The 17,608-nt window shown below is 44.6% G+C and overlaps 2 protein-coding genes across 2 annotated transcripts in view; one reads left to right on the top strand and one right to left on the bottom strand.

Moving 5' to 3' along the window:
- Window positions 1–16,858, top strand: part of LOC144138401 (carbohydrate sulfotransferase 8-like) — a 31,908-nt gene extending 15,050 nt beyond the window's left edge. Inside the window, exons 3-4 of the mRNA XM_077670666.1 lie at window positions 4,819–4,986; window positions 12,545–16,858. Coding sequence (XP_077526792.1) covers window positions 4,819–4,986; window positions 12,545–13,108 — 732 coding nt within the window. The 3' untranslated portion in view covers window positions 13,109–16,858. The remainder of the gene's footprint in view (window positions 1–4,818; window positions 4,987–12,544) is intronic.
- Pgap1 (GPI inositol-deacylase) overlaps window positions 16,847–17,608 on the bottom strand; it is a 59,445-nt gene continuing 58,683 nt past the window's right edge. Inside the window, exon 21 of the mRNA XM_077670668.1 lies at window positions 16,847–17,476. Within this exon, the coding sequence (XP_077526794.1) occupies window positions 17,308–17,476 (169 nt within the window). The 3' untranslated portion in view covers window positions 16,847–17,307. The remainder of the gene's footprint in view (window positions 17,477–17,608) is intronic.

Raw genomic sequence — 17,608 nt, 5'->3', positions numbered from 1 at the left:
AAACGAACTGTACAATAATATCAGTCCCGAAAATTGGTGTCAGTACCCCTTTAAGAGACAAGGAGAGAGCGGAGGGGGTCAGGGAACAAACGCATGTTAAGGACATATTAGTAGAAATTAAGAAGAAGAAATGGACGTGGGCAGGCATGTAATGCGAAGGCAAGATAACCGTTGGTCATCAAGGGTAACAGAGAGGATCCCTAGAGAAGGCAAGCGTTGCAGGGGGCGGCAGAAAGTTAGACGGGCAGATGAGATCAGGAAGTTTGCGGGGATACATTGGTCGCAGTTGGCACAGGACCGAGGTAATTGGAGAATAATGGGAGAGGCCTTTGCCCTGCAGTAGGCGTAGATAGGCTGGTGATGATGATGATTACTTCGCGAGTACTAAGATAACCACTTCAGATTTCGCTGATGTTTCCTTGTCGTTCTGGTGTTCTTCGCAGCAAGCTTGACCAATGAGCATGTGCGCGTACGAGGAACTGTAGAAAATCTCTGTAATTTTACGGGGGTATTACGCGTAAAAATAAATTGACACCGTTGTCGTTTTTTGGAAGACTGACGGTAGATCCTCAGACATCACGTTCAAAGACTCGCGTTAAAACCTCCTCGCGAGACCACTGGGAAGCAGAACTGAGGCCTGAAGCTCGTTCAGCTAAGCACAGTCAGCTAAGCTCTGGGACGCGCTTCTTGAACTGGCTGATTTTTAGCAGGCAGGGGCTGGTGTGAGGCACGAAGCACGACGCATAGCCGGACAGCTCGCTGACCTCAAGACTTCGTAGCTTGGTATGACATCCCGTTTCAGGTGAATGCCAGATGCAAGATCATGCAATGAAAAACAACTGACATTGTCACCCGTACCCCGCTGCTGAGAGCCTGTTCAGAGTACATTGCAAGTGGTCGAGATGATGGATGAAAGGTCATTTGCCTTGCTGAAGACGTGGGCTTCGGAAGAAACGAAAATACATCTACGAATATGGAACGAAGAATTAAAGGAGAAGAAACCTTCAAGAGGTTTCTTCTACTATGGAACGGTAGACATTCTAAAGACGCCAATTGACAAACGCCTCAAACAGATAGAGCAGCGCGTGAATCTATGGGGTCCCCATACAACGAAACAAATATTCCAAAAAGAGCGGCGATTACTGAACTGCGCAGCAACCTTCTTCATGCTGTCAAGCGCAAGGAAAATGCTGACGGAAATGATAAAGACCTCACTTAGCAGCCTCCTGCCACCTGGTTGCAGCAGCTCCTAACGTCGTTCAGTTCAAATTAAGCCACAACATCAAGGTGAACTTTCCAAATGCTTGGCTGGCAAGTGCCACATCATTGGTTTCAAAATGGTCTGGATAAAGAAGCGTTAAAGCCAATTTTTGTAATCATACTTCCTCCGTAGATGGTCATGCTTCACTGCGCAAAAGGCAATGTGGGAAAGCCAGCTTACAAGACCAAGATCACACCCATTTATTTAAAGTAGGCTTCACTTTAAACATAAATGCATTGCTTTGAAGACAGTATTTCAGGGGATCTATAAGCTGTGTTATGTCAAAATGGGAAGGCCCTAGGACATGTTTTTATTTTTATGAATTTTTAACACGAAAGTGTTTTATTCCGGGATACACAAAGATTTCCATGACGTTACATCCATCACAAAAATGACGCCAGTACAACGAAGCAAGCGGCCTGTAAAGGGTGCACCCCTGCACACAGGGTCCTTTTGCGGGGAAGCAACCTTTAGTACTAAAGAGTACGTTATACTCAGGGCTGTTCGTTTTCGGGTTTTTTATTTTAACAGGAAAGTGCATTATGGCAGGATACACCAAGATTTCACTCACGTCATATCCGTCACGGAAATGACGCCAATACACCTTTGCCGAAGCGACCCGCCAGCAGGACGTCGCTCGCCAAGCACACACACAAGACGGCCGCCGACCCGCAGATAATGCTCAGCTGCAGATTTCGCTGCACATTCCACTTTCGTGTTTTACTGATACCTATGACAGAGGAATCAATCGCAGTTTTTTTTTCCATACACGGAAGATGTGGCACCATGGCCCCACGATTCGATTCGGGAAGGGCTCAACCGGGATCCGCCTTTCGCGCTGTCCCATACCCCTAACGCCAGGGCGGCGGCTAAGGCTGCTTTTACTCTGCGTAGAAGCTGCTCCTGTTGCTTCAAATCGCGGTGTCGTGGTTTTACGATCCTGGAGATTTGAGTGGGCACCACAGGGTGGCGCAACCCTCACATGTGATTCCTGTCCACATTGCCCTGTAGTCGGAGATGATCTACTGGTTCCTGGCCACCGACAGCTTCGCTGCAAAAACTAGTTTGATGGCTGGAGGGGCGTGGAGAGGGTAGTGTGTGCTTTGGCGTTAGCACAGGGCGCCGAGTGAGGCGATTCCAGCACTGCCATAGATTCCCTACTACATCCTACGGCAAGGTTCGACATGTGAAAAGACGAAAGGTCTGATGGCCCCCTTTTCTCAGGGGCAGGTACCCTATTATAGCGATCCTTGTGAGGCGCGACGACCAATATGAGGACAGATGCCCCGAAGGGTGCTATAATGACGACTACCCTCAGCCTCAATTCGTCGGATCTTCGCTACAAGACTGAAATCCCTATCCTTGTCACTGCAGTGCTGCAGCATAGCGCACAAGTTAAATGGGAAGATGAACACAACCGGAAGTGACATCACTTCTTCAAATCGTGGAACCTGTGCTGTTACTTGTACATCTCCGCTCACTCCCTCACGACTCCTCTCAATACAGGATACGTAGGACCCCAATCGGGATGTTCCTGCAGTCGTTGTTGGATGTGTGCTCTGCTGCCCGAGCGGATTGTACCTGTCCCTCCTCCACACTTATTTTGCTACCCAGATAAGGCACCTAAAACCGCGACGTACTGAGGGCGTTCCTGTGACATGCGAGCTGACTGCCCGAGTCACAGCAAGGAGGGGCACGCATTTCGCTTCTTCACCAGGCAGCGGCAAGAACCCTGCCCATGGTGCGCGGCCCCAAATTGCCAGTTGGAGAACAGGGGGATTTGCCTCTGGTTGTGGCAATGCCCGCCAGTGACTAGCCTCCTCTTCCAGGGAACGCCCTCCCCGAACCGCAGCGGCTAAGTGGCTGCATGGCGTGCGCAGCTGCTGGGCCCCAAATCGCGGACTAGTCACCCGGCTGCGGCAAGGGCGAAATTTACCCACCACTGGGTGAATGCATGCACGCTCGTGTACTCGCCGCTTGTAGTGCACGATAAAGATCCCACCTTATGTACTGGTGGTCAAATTGCACTTCTTCGGAGATGCACAGGCTGCGTGACGCAGCGATTCTAACCAATCAGGCAAAATTCCAGTTTGGGGGACCTGGGTACTAGGATTTGGCAAAATTTTTTTGGTTCCTGTGCTAAACAAGCGAACAAGGTTTTAACGAAAAAATTACTCCCACCTCCCCTCGCGGGAACCCCTGTGTAGATGCGACGCATAGGGGGTTCCGTTGTTGTTTCTGTTAGGTTGATTCTCCCATCGCATGATCCAAGCCAAGCCGATCCAATCAAATCCAATCCAATGCCCCTCGCGAGAGAGTGTTCGCTATCGGAGAGGAGAGGGGTGAGCGGCGTAGAGCGCAGCTCGCGCGGCGAGGAGAATGGGGGAGGGGTGTGGACGGACAACAACGCCGTATGGAGGGACAAGGCGAGTGAATGAGATGCAGTCGCATCTAAAATGTTAATATGGATACGTCCATCCATCCAAATCTACATGAGGGAAATATTTGGCTTCCAGAAGCCCTAGAATTTAAGGTTAGCCCAGAGGAAATTAACTTCAAGGCTGTCGAGGCGACGAAAAGATTAGAATGCTGGTGAACGTGCACGAAAAGCAGAGAGCGGAATACTGGCTAAGACAGTTACCACAGTAACAGGAAAAAAAAGTATTTTGTGCCTAATAAGTTTTTGTGCCTACCCCAAGCAGCGCTAGCAATAAACTAAGAGTATAAAGCATAGGTATATTGGTGGTTTTTGGTAAGATGACACGTCATTACCTTGCTACAAAGGGGAAACCAATAGCAATCATTATCATCATCATCATGGATAAACATTTTACAGTTTAGGAACTGTTTTTGATTTCAGCAAACGTAACACAAGCCTCAGCTGCTGGTTTTCTAACTCGCGACATTACTTTTTGTGTGTGTGTGTGGGGGGGGGGGGGGGGGCACAGAAACTTACTAAGCCTTTTAGAACTTTTCGGGAAAGCATTTTAAATTTTTACTTAGCAATGCTGGCACCGATTACCCATCAACCACTTGGTGTAGCATCTCTTCTACTAAGTTTTCAATGTACTATTCATCACTAGGATCGCCATCAAAACAGCAGTATTTCTTTCGATTCCTTAAGGTGCGAATGAGTTTAAGGAGCGAAGTGAAATCACGATACGGCACTCGCAAAGCCGCTTCCGGTTCTGAAGACTGCGGTAGTGCATACTTTGTCCTCTTTTGTCTTCAGTACAACAACGAACTTGAGAAGCCACTTGCGGAGACGCCATCATTTTTCCCTGCTTGGATACTAGGCACACGTACAGCTTCGCTACAAAAATGAGTTTGATGGACGGGGGGGGGCGCCTTGGCAGGCGTTTGCACAAGGCGCCGAATGAGGTAAGGCCAGCCCTGGAACGAAGCGTTACACTGCAGGAGTTCCAATGTGTAACCTTTTGGCAACCTGTGATAACATCTGGTGGCACAGCTTGTGCTAAATCACAACTTATATTGCTAGATTCTGTGTGGCATCAATCCTGACAAAGCTTAAACTCAAGCTTGTCTCCCTGTTGCAGGTGGCATCAACAACAGTCAAGTCCCTGTTCGCAGACCTTCTGCATATCAACATCACTCCCGAAAGCAGGCACGATGATGATGATGAGCTTCACACATTATTCAACGAGCGTGCATTCCGGATGGGCCCCACTCACTGGCCACCCAGCAGGCTGCGGCCGTACACCAGGGTATGTGCTGCATGAAACTTCAACTGAAACTAATCTGTGTATTAAGTAGGGGTGTGCGAATCCTGAATAGTGGCTTTTGAATGGAGTATCGAATCGAATTAGGAAAAAAAAGCTGTATGTCACATCGAATATCGAATATCAAAAAAAGTTTTTATAGGACTCAATTTTCCACAGGTATTTATGGAAAAACAGCAGCTGCTTCGCGGGTACGGGAGTCACGACGTTCTTTTGACGACCTGAAGAACGCAGTTTTTCACTTTCATTTGCAGCAGTCGAGTCACCGAACCGCAATGAGACGGTACTTTAGGAATCCGGAGTGGGCCCAATACATGTTGAAAAACGACTTTTGCTAGAGTTGCAATACTGCGCTACCATAGGGAACGATTACCGTAATTATTTGAATATAAGGCGGTTTTTTTTCAAAATCCGTAGTCTCAAACAAAGTGAATATTTGAAGCTCGGTGTGTGTGTGTGTGTATGTATATATATATATATATATATATATATATATATATATATATATATATATATATATATATATATATATATATAAATATATATATATCTATATATATATATATATATATAGTGAAAGAAGTCGACTGACACGTTTCCCGTTTTTGTTGCCAACAGTTTCGGAGTTAGAAACTCCTTCTTCAGGGCTGTAATGTAACAGCCCTTTTATATGTGTAACAGCCCTGAAGAAGGAGTTTCTAACTCCGAAACTGTTGGCAACAAAAACGGGAAACGTGTCAGTCGGCTTCTTTCACTATTTTTATACTGGCCCATCGAACCTCATGATCTCTCTCTCTCTCTCTCTCTCTCTCTCTCTATATATATATATATATATATATATATATATATATATATATATATATATATATAGTATAAGTAAAGAGTCGGATACACAGCAAGAACAATAACAAACAATGTTTACTTACGTAGCGGCAATGGGACTTGCCTTCATCAGAGTAAAGTTACATGATTTTACTGTCGCAAACATTTTGAACACATTTCTTATATAGGTTTGCATAAAACTGTGAGAAAGAGCGGAAAATGTTTCGGAAATGGGGAGTGTGCATACAGTCAGGCTACGCCTATGTTACAACATCAACAAACAAACAAGAAAAATAAAAAGGGGGGGGGGGGGGGGAAGCGAGAGAGAGAAAAAGGGGTCGTGTTAACAATGCAGCGTTCAAGGTTGCACCATGACGGGTCAACGTATGCCGCGCGGGCTGCAAGTTCAGAGAATGGGGGAAACTGAACAACCGCGGTTTGAAAAGAAAGGGAAGAGTATACAGTAAGGTATTCAGTGACTGCGGAGACTGGTTCGGGGGAAGCAAAGATGGGTGTGCCCCCCGCGGGTCAAGAGAATAGATAGGGGGCACAAAAGAGCATTTCACAGAAGCTAGCAATTGAACAGGAAATAGGTAGGGTCACAAAAGGTTAAACATGAATACATCACAAAGAGTTAAACATTCTTAAGTGGTGGTGGGAACGAGGCCTCCCTCCCCAGGACAAATGGCATTGTTGAGCCGCATTAGGCTAATAAAGCTGCTGTATTAGGAGAGTTTCTGCGAATTCTGATGGCAAACTCGAGGGTAGGAATAATGAACATAGTTATTAAAATTATGAAGCCGCTAATTTTAATCGAGGGATAAGCACGTTAGTTTTCCGTAACTTTCATTAATTCCAAGCGTGGCTGACCAAAATAAATGAGATAAGATTCCCGAACCTCGCGGTCGTGGTGTGTTTTGAAGGCGGATTCTAAAATCGTTGCTTTAAGATGTTCAAATGCATGCCCGGGACTGTTCACATGTCTTGACAGGGGCAAATAAGGGCAGCTTTTTGCATGAGAGCGGTGATTATTGAACCGTATTCGGAAGGGCGTTTCAGTTTGGCCGATATATTGTTGCCTACAAACAGTGCACTCTAGAAGATATACGACATTAGCGGAGTCACAGTTAAAGTTACCTTTTATATTTACGTAGTAGTCTGAAGCCGTGCTGGTGGCGCGCTGTGTAGTGGTCATGTGTGGGCATACTTTCTTTACATCGGGGTTTATTGCAGGGCATGCAGCCAGTAGTTGCCGGTCGGTTGATACGAGAGTTAGTAAGAAAGTCACTTAAATTCTTATTACGCCGGTAGACAACGCGTGGTGGTTCGGGGAATATGCTTTATATATATATATATATATATATATATATATATATATATATATATATATATATATATATATATATATATATATATATATATATATATATATATATATATATATATATACCGGTTCGGTTACGGTTCTGGTTCAGGCGAAATCATTTCGCTCCGATTCAGTTACGGTCCGACAAAATCACGTACCGAACCGGTTGGCAAACCGGTTCGGGAGCGTGAACCGGTTCCCGAACCGGTTCGATTAGTTTAATTATCACTGAAATTACAAAAAAAAACATTTAGTAGTTTAAAACGACAGTCAAATCAAAATACATACAAAAATTCAAAATGCTGCTGTTCCTCAAGAGCAGTGGCGCAATTACAAAGCAAACTTTAAAACAATTACGAGATATTAGAAAAATAGATGAAGTGGCGATGACTTACCACCCACTTTCTCGCCCATACTTTAAGTTGTCCTGGCGACTATTCATAAAGCCACCGCTAAGAGATATAATCTGCCCTTTCCTTTTCTGTTGAAATCGCAATCGTCGCTATGGAATCGCCCATCACGCTAACCTTGAAGCCTTAAATTTAGGCCTGCGTACTGGCGCGTTCAAATACCAGCACTTAATAACAATGGGGCACATTTTTTATATTTGTAACAAAACAGAAAAATCCTACAACAGGCATATAAATGCTACCAATTAATTATATTATTAGTATTCGCACACCCCTAGTATAAAGCCATGTGTAGGAATGGCTGGCAGCCTTCTCAAGATACCTCACAATAGTGACATGTTCCTGCGATTTTAAATGCGTAAGCATTTCTGTGTAAACTCGATGAGGAAACCTATATATCCATCCGTAACACGGTAACAGTGCGTCCACACTGTCGTCGCAGAAAAAAATGCTGTTAATAAAAGGTGCCAGGCCCTTCATATTTTCATATAGGACGGCCTCTGGAAAGATGTCTTTCCAGCAACGCACCCTTGCATAGTAGTGAAGCGTACCTTCAAGGGGCTCAACCTGTACTGCTTCGTAGGGATCATGAAGTGTTATAAAAAATTTATGAAAGGTCCTCTAGCATTCAGTTTCCTTCTAAGAAAGCTTATATTGCCCCTCAAAAATCTCTTCCCAGCAATGCATTGGTGTATAGTAGTGAAGCTGGCTTTAGAGGTGTTTGGAGAGCGTTGACAGAAGCCATTTAAGTGGAAACAGTGGAGCAAACAACTCTGTAAACGACAAAAACAGACCCCGTAAGCGGAGAGGGAAAAACAAATGCAATAAATATTTAATCAGCTACATAAATATGCAGGGAGGCAGAAAGCCAGATAAGTGGGTGGAAATTCAAAAGCAACTTGAACGGGAAGGAATAGACGTGTACGCTTTAGCCGAGACTCACCTCCGGGACCTAGAAGCCCCACCTATCATAGACAATTATGTCTGGGAAGGTTGCAACAGGACCACAGGAATGAAGAAAGGGGGAGGGGTTGGCATGCTCATTAAACAAGGGACCGACTGGCAGAGAGTGCATGAAAGTTGTAAAGAGCATCTATGGGTTAGAGGCACCATAGAGGGGAAAAATACATGGTTAGGAGTGGTGTATCTGTGGACCGGAAGTAGTGCTAAGGAAGAAAATGAGGAAATGGTAAACTGTTTGAGAAGAGATATAAACGAGTTCAAAGATTCGGGCGAAATAATCATAGTTGGAGATATGAATGCCCATATAGAAGGTTTGGATGGATACACAGACCACAACGGTTCCCTAGTGATATATCTATGTCAGGAAAACCGGCTTGTAATAGTAAACACGGAAAGCAAGTGTGACGGACAAATAACGTGGGAAAGCGGTAACAGGCAGTCCAGCATTGACTACGGTTTAGTATCCGAGACAGTATACGGAAGGCTGCGGGAAATGAGGATAGATGAAAATGGAAGAGACAGCTTAGGAAGCGACCACAAGCGGTTTAGCTTGCACTTTGGAGGCGCAACCCGGACAAATGCAGAAATAGGTACAATAGGAGGAAATAATTTGAATAATGAGCAGTTAAAGATCATCGCTGATAGATTGGAAGATGAAATCAATAAATACCCAGGCAAAAATTGGGATTACGATGAAATAATTGCGTTCATAAAGGGTAAGATTAATGAAGAAAAGGAACGAAACCGATGGAAAGGGAAGAGAAAGCCGAGAAGCTGGTGGAATAAGGAAATAAAAGAGGCTATCGACCAGCGAAGAAAGGCGTCGAGAGAACATAGAGAAGCAAAAAGAACTAGTATGGAACCGGAGGTAGTGAAGGAAAAGTGGGATGTCTACCGTGGGAAAAAACTAGAAGTGCAGAAAATGGTGCAAGCGAAGATCAAGCAGAAAAGCGAACAATGGATGGCAGAAATACGGAAGAAGGACAAAAGCGCATCCAAGAAGTTTTGGAACCATGTAAAATCACTAAGCTCAAAAAACGATAACCATCAAAAATTCCTGATTGATGAGGAGGGGGAACATTTAGAAGGAGAGCACGCGTTGGCGCATATTCATCGAGTGATTAGTGAGAAGTTTAGGATAATAGTGGTAGGGAAACCTGCACCGATAACATCAGCGCCACAAAAGACTGCGGAAAGGGAAATAAGTTTGAGCAACCTTGATTGGAAAAAAGCAGAGCAAAAGGTTTCCCCTCAGACAGCAGTGGGCCCGGACGGAATACCAATGCAACTGATAAACCTACTTGAACCTAAAAGTAAGGAATCGTTTATGAGGGCAATAGATAAGGTAATAGAAACCAAACAAGTTCCAGAGGACTGGTTAGAAAGTAGGATGAATTTAATATATAAAGGCAGAGGAGACAAAGCCAGTATTGAGTCATACAGACCACTCACAGTAACGTCAGTGGTGTATAGATTCGTAATGCAGGCGATAAAATCAGAAATTCAAGCATGGATGGAAGAAAATGAAATACTTGGGGAACTGCAGAATGGATTTAGACAAGACAGGCGACTGGATGACAATCTGTTCGTGATAACGCAATGCACTGAAATTGCGAAAGCACAGAATAGACCACTATGGATTACGTTCTTGGACATTAAAGGGGCATATGACAACGTAAACAGAGAACGGCTGTGGAGAATGTTGAAACTCCAGGGATTAGATGACGAGTTAGTACAGTTCCTTATAGCAATCTATAAAGACAATAGAGTGCACCTTACTTGGGAAGGGCAGAAATGCACCCGGCAGGTCAACATCCATCGGGGACTGAAACAGGGATGCCCTTTGAGCCCAATAATGTTCATGCTTTACATGGCAGGGTTAGAAAAGAAACTGGAAGAAAGTCAAGTAGGGTTTAGCCTAACCCATATGCTGCAAGGCGAAGTGGTACAACAGCATATTCCGGGAATGTTATACGCAGACGACATTGTTCTTTTAGCTGATAACCAAACCGATATGCAGCGGCTAATAAATATTTGCGGCCAGGAAGCCACTGACCTCGGGTTAAATTTCGGTGCAGAAAAATCAGGAATAATGGTTTTCAATGACGCTACCACCGACGTAGTGTCTATCCAGCAAGGCGAATTACCTAGAGTGAAGGAATATAAATATTTGGGAGTGTGGATAAACGAAGGGGATAGCTACTTAAGTACTCACGAGGAGCAACTTAAGGTTAAGGGAAAGCGAAACGCAGCTATAATGAAGCATAGAGCTCTGTGGGGGTATAACAAATATAAAGTAGTAAGAGGAATGTGGGAAGGAGTAATGGTTCCGGGCCTCACGTTTGCGAATGCTGTACTCTGCTTAAAATCAGACGTTCTATCACGCCTTGAAGTAAACCAGAGAACGGTAGGACGTCTGGCCTTAGGCGCGCATGGAAAAACAACTAACGAAGCAGTTCAGGGAGATATGGGCTGGGCGTCGTTTGAAGTTAGAGAAGCTCAGAGTAAAATATGCTTTGAGATGAGGTTGAGGGCAATGGATCAACGAAGGTGGGCAGCTAAGGTTTTTAGGTACCTATACTTGAAAAGCGTGGACACGCAGTGGTTAAGAAAGACTAGAAGGCTAACGATGAAATACGGAAAGAACAGTGGGGAATCCAAAACAGCCAAGGTAACCAAAAAAGAGGCAAGGCAGATTGAAACGAATAAATGGAGGGAAAAAATGGAAGCCAAAACGTCGTTAGAGATGTACAGGGCTGAGAAGATGAACACCAGAAAGGAAAATTTCTACGATAATTCCCAGGGCAGTGCTTTGCTTTTTGAGGCTAGAGCAGGTTGCCTGCGAACTAAGAGTTTTGTGGGGAAGTATTCACAAAATGATGGGGTATGCGTGGTCTGCGGAAAAGAAACAGAAACTATGCGGCACATCGTGCTAGAATGCGAGGGTATCCATCCAAATCTACATGAAGGGAATATTGGGCTGTCAGAAGCCCTAGGATTTAAAGGTATCACAGAGGAAGTTAACTTCAAGGCTGTCGAGGGGACGAAAAGAAGATTAGAATGCTGGTGGACGAAAAGCAGAGAGGGGAATATTGCCTAGGACAGTTACCACTTGTAACAGAAAAAAAAAAGTATTTTGTGCCTAATAAGCTTTTTGTGCCTGCCCTAAGCAGCGCTAGTATTGAACCAAAAGTGTAAAACATAGGTATATTAGTCTTTTTTGGTAAGATGACATGTCATCACCCCGATACAAAGGGGAAACCAATAGAAATCATCAATCATCATCATCGGTATAGCAGAGAAACGTGCGCGTTTACCCGACAAGTGCCACCTGGATGGAAACACGACTACAGAAAGGGCACACTGACAGGGCGCTGTCGGTGTGCCCTTTCTGTATTCCTGTTTCCAGAGCTGTTTTATAGCTCAGTTATGTACCAACTGGCGCACCTTCACTCTGTGTTACAGTCATCTGGAAGTTTATTTTTTTCCTTCCTCTTCTTCATTTCTTTTTTTCACGACTGTAACTACAATGCTTGGTTCTGAAGAGCATAGGTAGTTGGAAATGGCTCGACCTGTTCACGTTCAATATTCTCACTTGTCATGCTGTTTTTGGACGCATTGGCGGCATAAGCATTGCACTGGCCCAGTTTATGTTGTACCTTGTAGCACCAAAGATCTGATACCATGTGTTCCTGTACAAGCCACTGGCAGGCTAAAATTCCCCTCCTGCAATTTTCAGGCGAGTCTATGGGAGACAAGAACTTCCTACTCATTAAGCGCCGTAGTGTCTGAACCACTGAGGCAGAAAAACAATATGCGGTAAAAAAAATGCGATCTCATTGTTTTACTTGGGAAAACCATGCAGTGCTTGGTGCCAGGAGGTGTACAACATTTCACTGTTTTGTTTGGGAAAACCATGCAGTGCTTGGTGCCAGGAGGTGTACAACACTTTGAAAAAGCTAAACCACGTTTCCGTGCGCAGGTTCTTTTCGTGCGGCACCCATTCGAACGGCTCGTGTCCGCCTTCGAGGACAAGGCAGGCAGGCCGCGAGACCGGGAGCGGTTCTTCTACGACGTCTACTGGGACCGGATCGCCGCAGCCAACAAGGGCAACAGCAGCAACGCGTCGACAATCAGTTTCTCGCAGTTCGTGGATTACTTGTTGCGCGTACCCGTGACCCAATGGGACGACCACTGGGCCCCGTACTATTCGCGCTGCGAGCCCTGTCTCTTCCACTACAATTTCATCGGTCACCTGGAGACGGCACCGGATGATTTAGCACTGCTGTGGCGTAAAATGGGCCTCCAACCTCCAAACTCGACTCTCCTGATGCCCCGTAACGCTACGCCGCGCCGTCAGCGGAGTCGCCGCTACTTTGAGCAGCTGACAGAGGAACAGGCTGATGCGTTGTACCAGCGCTACTACTACGACTTTGAGCTCTTTGGCTACGATCTCAAAGGCTATGTAGCTTCAGCGAGAGCGAACGCCGGTAGAAAGTTCAAAAGTTCAAATTCGTCGGAGTCTGGTTTTACGAGGGGTGGATGAGGAACTCTGGGTGGGAAAGGAGGACATTTTTGTTTACAGAGAAGCTGTTTAGAAAATCGTTATTTTTCGTGTCCGCAGTTCAAAAAAGTAAGAAGATGCTGAGTGCACGTGAGCGCTTATGTGAGCGCGTGCCTCATGGCAACCGCACGGCAGCTAAAAAAAAAAAAAAAAACAAAGAAAAGGCCGAGCGCTCGCGTGTGTGTGCCTCCCGCCACTCGTTTGTCAAGTATACCCACTTATGGAGATTGTCCAAGATTGGACAAAAGAAAAAAAAAAACTCCAGCATTCGCCGTAATCGTGGCAACACTTGCCCGGAATGAGATAGACACATCATAGCGTACGCCCCTCTAAGGTGATGTCCAATAATTATTACTTCCAAAAAATGAAGGAAGCTAACACTCACAGCAACAATGATGGAGTAAAAGTCGCTGCGGCAGTGAAGAAGCAGCAAATCGGCTGCAATCGTGGACTTAAACCGTCGTGACAATCGTGAAGCTTGCGTTCAGCTTCGCTACCTTCAAGTCTTACGCATCAGTGTGAGCCTACTGCATTTTTTTTAATGGAAACCAGCTATTTGTGCAAATGAACTTCAGGTCATCAGAGGATGGCTAGTTAGGCAAGTGGGTACAAATTCATTTTTGGTTCAATAATTGAAATTGAACGGGGACGATCGAAGAGGGAAAAGCACCTGTGTCATCTTCATCCTGTCCTCGTCCAATTGTCGCCATTAAATTAAAAATTAAATCTAGTAAAGAAGTTGTAGCCGTGCATAAAGTCAGCCATGTAGCAAATGAAAGTGAGAAGGAAAAAAAAAGAATTCGTTTGTAATTGGCACATGCATTGATGAAGCATGGCACTCAAAAGCAGTTTTTAATCGTCGAATAAGTTAAGCGCAAGATGCTTTGCACTATGCGGTCTGCATCTGGCCTGTTGCTACTTAGCCAGGTAGGCACCAACAGGAACTGAATGCCAAAAACTGTGGTCACCAACCCAATGTGGAAGAGTGATTGGAAGTTCAGATACCATTTATGGACCACTTCGAAATAAGGTCAGTTGTGAGCACATGCCAGTTATGAACAAGGAACTAGCGAAAACGTTCAAAATGCCAACTCTTCAGCCGCACTACGTCAACTACATTTAAGAGCTTTCGGTGTCAAAACTGAGCCGTTACAAAACTATGAAGATATGAAATTAGGTGGTTTCTTAACAGCATTTGTTCTTAGCTTCTAATCTGGCTTGCAAGCCCCAACCGGGTCATTAAAAAAATAATAATAAAAACTGGCCGAGCTTGCAGTAAGTCGCACAAGGCTTGAACCATAGCGAGGCTGCAGGATATCGTTCTATGTGAGCACTGAAGGACACATCACCATGCATTTGTGCAAGTTTGAAATTGTTTATTTACATGTTCCGGCATCGCTTTCCACTGTGCTAGTATTAGTTATTGTCATATGCATCGATACTGTTGTGTTTCTCATGCCAAGCATTAGATGCGCGGTGGCGCTTGACGACAGCTGGGGCGCAGTGGTGGCGCGTACATGCCCGACGCGGTGTTCCTGAAGTCGAGTCGAGGTTCCTTGAGCAGGTGTTGCACCAGCTGTGGCGTTGTTGGTTGCTAGGCAATGTGAGGCACTCCTCAGGGTTTCTGCCTCTCTCTCTTCCTTTTTTTTGCTAAATCCAATGCGCATACCAGGGACGCTCAGCAGTCACTGCAAGGCACACACTCACAAGCGCTCAGCATTTTCTTGGTATTCATTAAGGCCAGCTATAACAGCTCCACTGTTAAAAAAATGTAAAGCTCAATGTCAATGTCAAGGTGTGTGTCAGCATCACCTTTTAGAGAATGTTGCACTCCAAGACCTAATAAATGTTTTGTAATCACTGGGGAACATTTCACAATAGTTTCAACATTTTAACAAAGGCATACTTCATAATGTATCCTCGTTGGCAATTATTTTTCGTTTAGGCAGCGACAATAAAGAACGATTTCATAAGAAGGGAATAAAATATACGATAGCATTGAGACTTCAGCAGCCAATTACACCAGTAAATGTGCCCTAGAAAAAGGGCAGTGATATGTGAGCCTTTACTCAGGTTATTTCTCAGGCAAAGATGTATCTTTAAGGAAAAGAGTGTTAGTCAAACATGCACTGAAGACTTGAACCCTTCTTAGAGGTTTACAGCTCCTGCAACTCCCAACCTCCAACTCTAGAGTTATCTGCATGTACAGTCATTGTCAAATGTTTGTGGGCCATTTCAAACGTTTCTGGGCTACAAATAACTCAGCGAAAATGCTCAACGTTCTGTGGACAAAATATCTTATGCTAGTGAAAAAACAAAGTGGTACTATAACCATATTTCTGGAATGAACCATTTTCAGTCTCACAAGGGTACACTTCCATGCCGAGTTCTTTATGACCAGTAACGTCTGGCATGGCCTAGAAACTTTTGACAAAGACTGCACTTTAGCATTTGGACACTTCTTGGCTTTCATGTTGTACTTTCCCTTTTTGATATGCTTGCTTGTCAGTATTTATTTCCAGCTTTCAACTTCTCTTAAAAGGTCACAGCTGTGTTTATAAATGTTAGCTTGAGTGTTAAATTAAGAAAAATGCTTGCAATAAAGATGGTTTGTTTGGTTCTCGAAACGATGGTTTGAAAAATCCCCTCGGGTGCAATGTCTATGAAAAAAAAAAAAAAAATGACTGAGAAGGTTTCCGGCTGGTTTCAACTGCACACGATAACGTGGTTTGCATTACAGTGCGGGGCAAGTTTCAACCCCGTTTTCATTTGTGAAAAACTGGAGAAGACATAATGAATGGCGGCTGCATCATTACTAGTTCTACAATTAGCACTCCCTAACTTGGCTGAGCCTTCTCGAACACGGGCATGAATTCAAGGCCTGGCACCCAGAACTGTAGTTACAAGCAGGAAATGTTTTCAGTAACTGCATCACCAGGTTACACGCGTACATTATTCCAAGAAGAGTACGAAACAGACACAAAAGATGTGTAGGCAGCGCCTGTTTTTGCCATTTCTAAGTGCAGAGCACTTTAGGGGCTCGCCTTGTCATCGTAGCTTGCTCGCTCGACCCAAGTAGAGCCCCAAGCAGCTGCCGTCGCGGCATAACCCAGAGGCTTTGAAAGCCAAGCAGTTTATACAGTCATAAACGTTCGAAACTTGCGAACTGCTGGCGCTTGTCATACATATCTCCGTTGTTTATTGCAAAGAAAACTGTAGGCGCATTTGAGGCAAAATACACGCAATTAACCGGGAGTGCCCGCGTTCATCTAGTTAGAAATGCTCGTTGGATTGGTTTTTACGATAGTAAGCGAAAAAAAGTGGCAGTGAAACGTCGGCACGTGCGGGAGGAAATGCAAGCACAAAAAGAACAGAACTCCCGCTGGCGCAGTTTCAGGCAGGAGGCATGCGAGCACTGCGAAGGCGGGAAATTTGAATTGGGTGGTAGCAGTGAGTGGATAACAGTGCTACAGCCCATTCTGGAGAATCACTGCACTGCACTTCCAACAGCTTTCACACTGAGTGGAGCAGCTTTAATTTTTTCACCTGTCTTGTGCTTGATTCGCACCGTTCGACATATCTTGTACGCAGCTAAAGTATGCATCATGATTAACCAGAAGGACCTTGCAATGTCACCTGCCAACTTCTTCAAGACAGTCAAGCTTACTTCTTGCTTACATGCTTGGCACAGAGACAAATGAGAAGTGAAAACACTTTCGCTAGTTCCGCAGAAAAAATTATTTATTCTCCCTTTTCAGTTTTGACAAGCCATTGTGTGTGCATTGAGACCTTTCGATAGGTAGGAAGAGAAAAACAACAAAAAACAACGCAGCTCATTCTGCCATCGATGGTGTGACCCACTCTAAACTTTGTTCTAAATTTTGCCGGCCAGTGTAAAGCTGCACCAAACAAACAAACAAAAAAGAAACATGCTTTCTCACTCATTTGATCTATGGAAAACAAACAAAAAGCTATCTTACTCATTTGAGCCTCATTGATCATTAACCAATGATCACTAATCGTTGATTACTTACTGATCTGCATCGTTGTGACCAGCTTTCAGAGACCTGTCTCGTGACAACTGAGATCGAAGCCGAACTCCCCGAGAAATGCCTAGGTGTGACATGGCGTAACAGTATGTGATGGCGCCATTAAAATAAATGCTGTTTTGTTCTTGTTCTTCAGTCGGCCTTGTTACTTGGCCACTTGGCGGATAGCAGCTGTTGCAGTGACATGGCTACAAAGGCAATTGTGACCAGCAATATGATGCGGTACATCCGAACGGTACAAAGCAGTACGCAGACCACCGCAAGAGCCCGGAAAAACCACCCGAGGGGCCTGTAGTAATGCCTGCAAAAAAAAAAAAAAAAAAGGCACAAGGAACTATGTCAGAGAGGGATGCTACCTATTTCAAAAAAGGTTCCACAAGCAAAGCTAACAATGACAGCCTTTTCAAAAGGGGTGGTAAACTTATTTTCGTTT

The sequence above is a fragment of the Haemaphysalis longicornis genome, unplaced genomic scaffold, assembly GCF_048455015.1.
Source record: "Haemaphysalis longicornis isolate Haplotype H1 unplaced genomic scaffold, Haemaphysalis longicornis Haplotype H1 scaffold_5, whole genome shotgun sequence".
Lineage (NCBI taxonomy): Eukaryota > Metazoa > Arthropoda > Arachnida > Ixodida > Ixodidae > Haemaphysalis > Haemaphysalis longicornis.
Note: the sequence above shows the minus strand (reverse complement) of the source record. Positions and strands in the feature narration are given on the sequence as shown.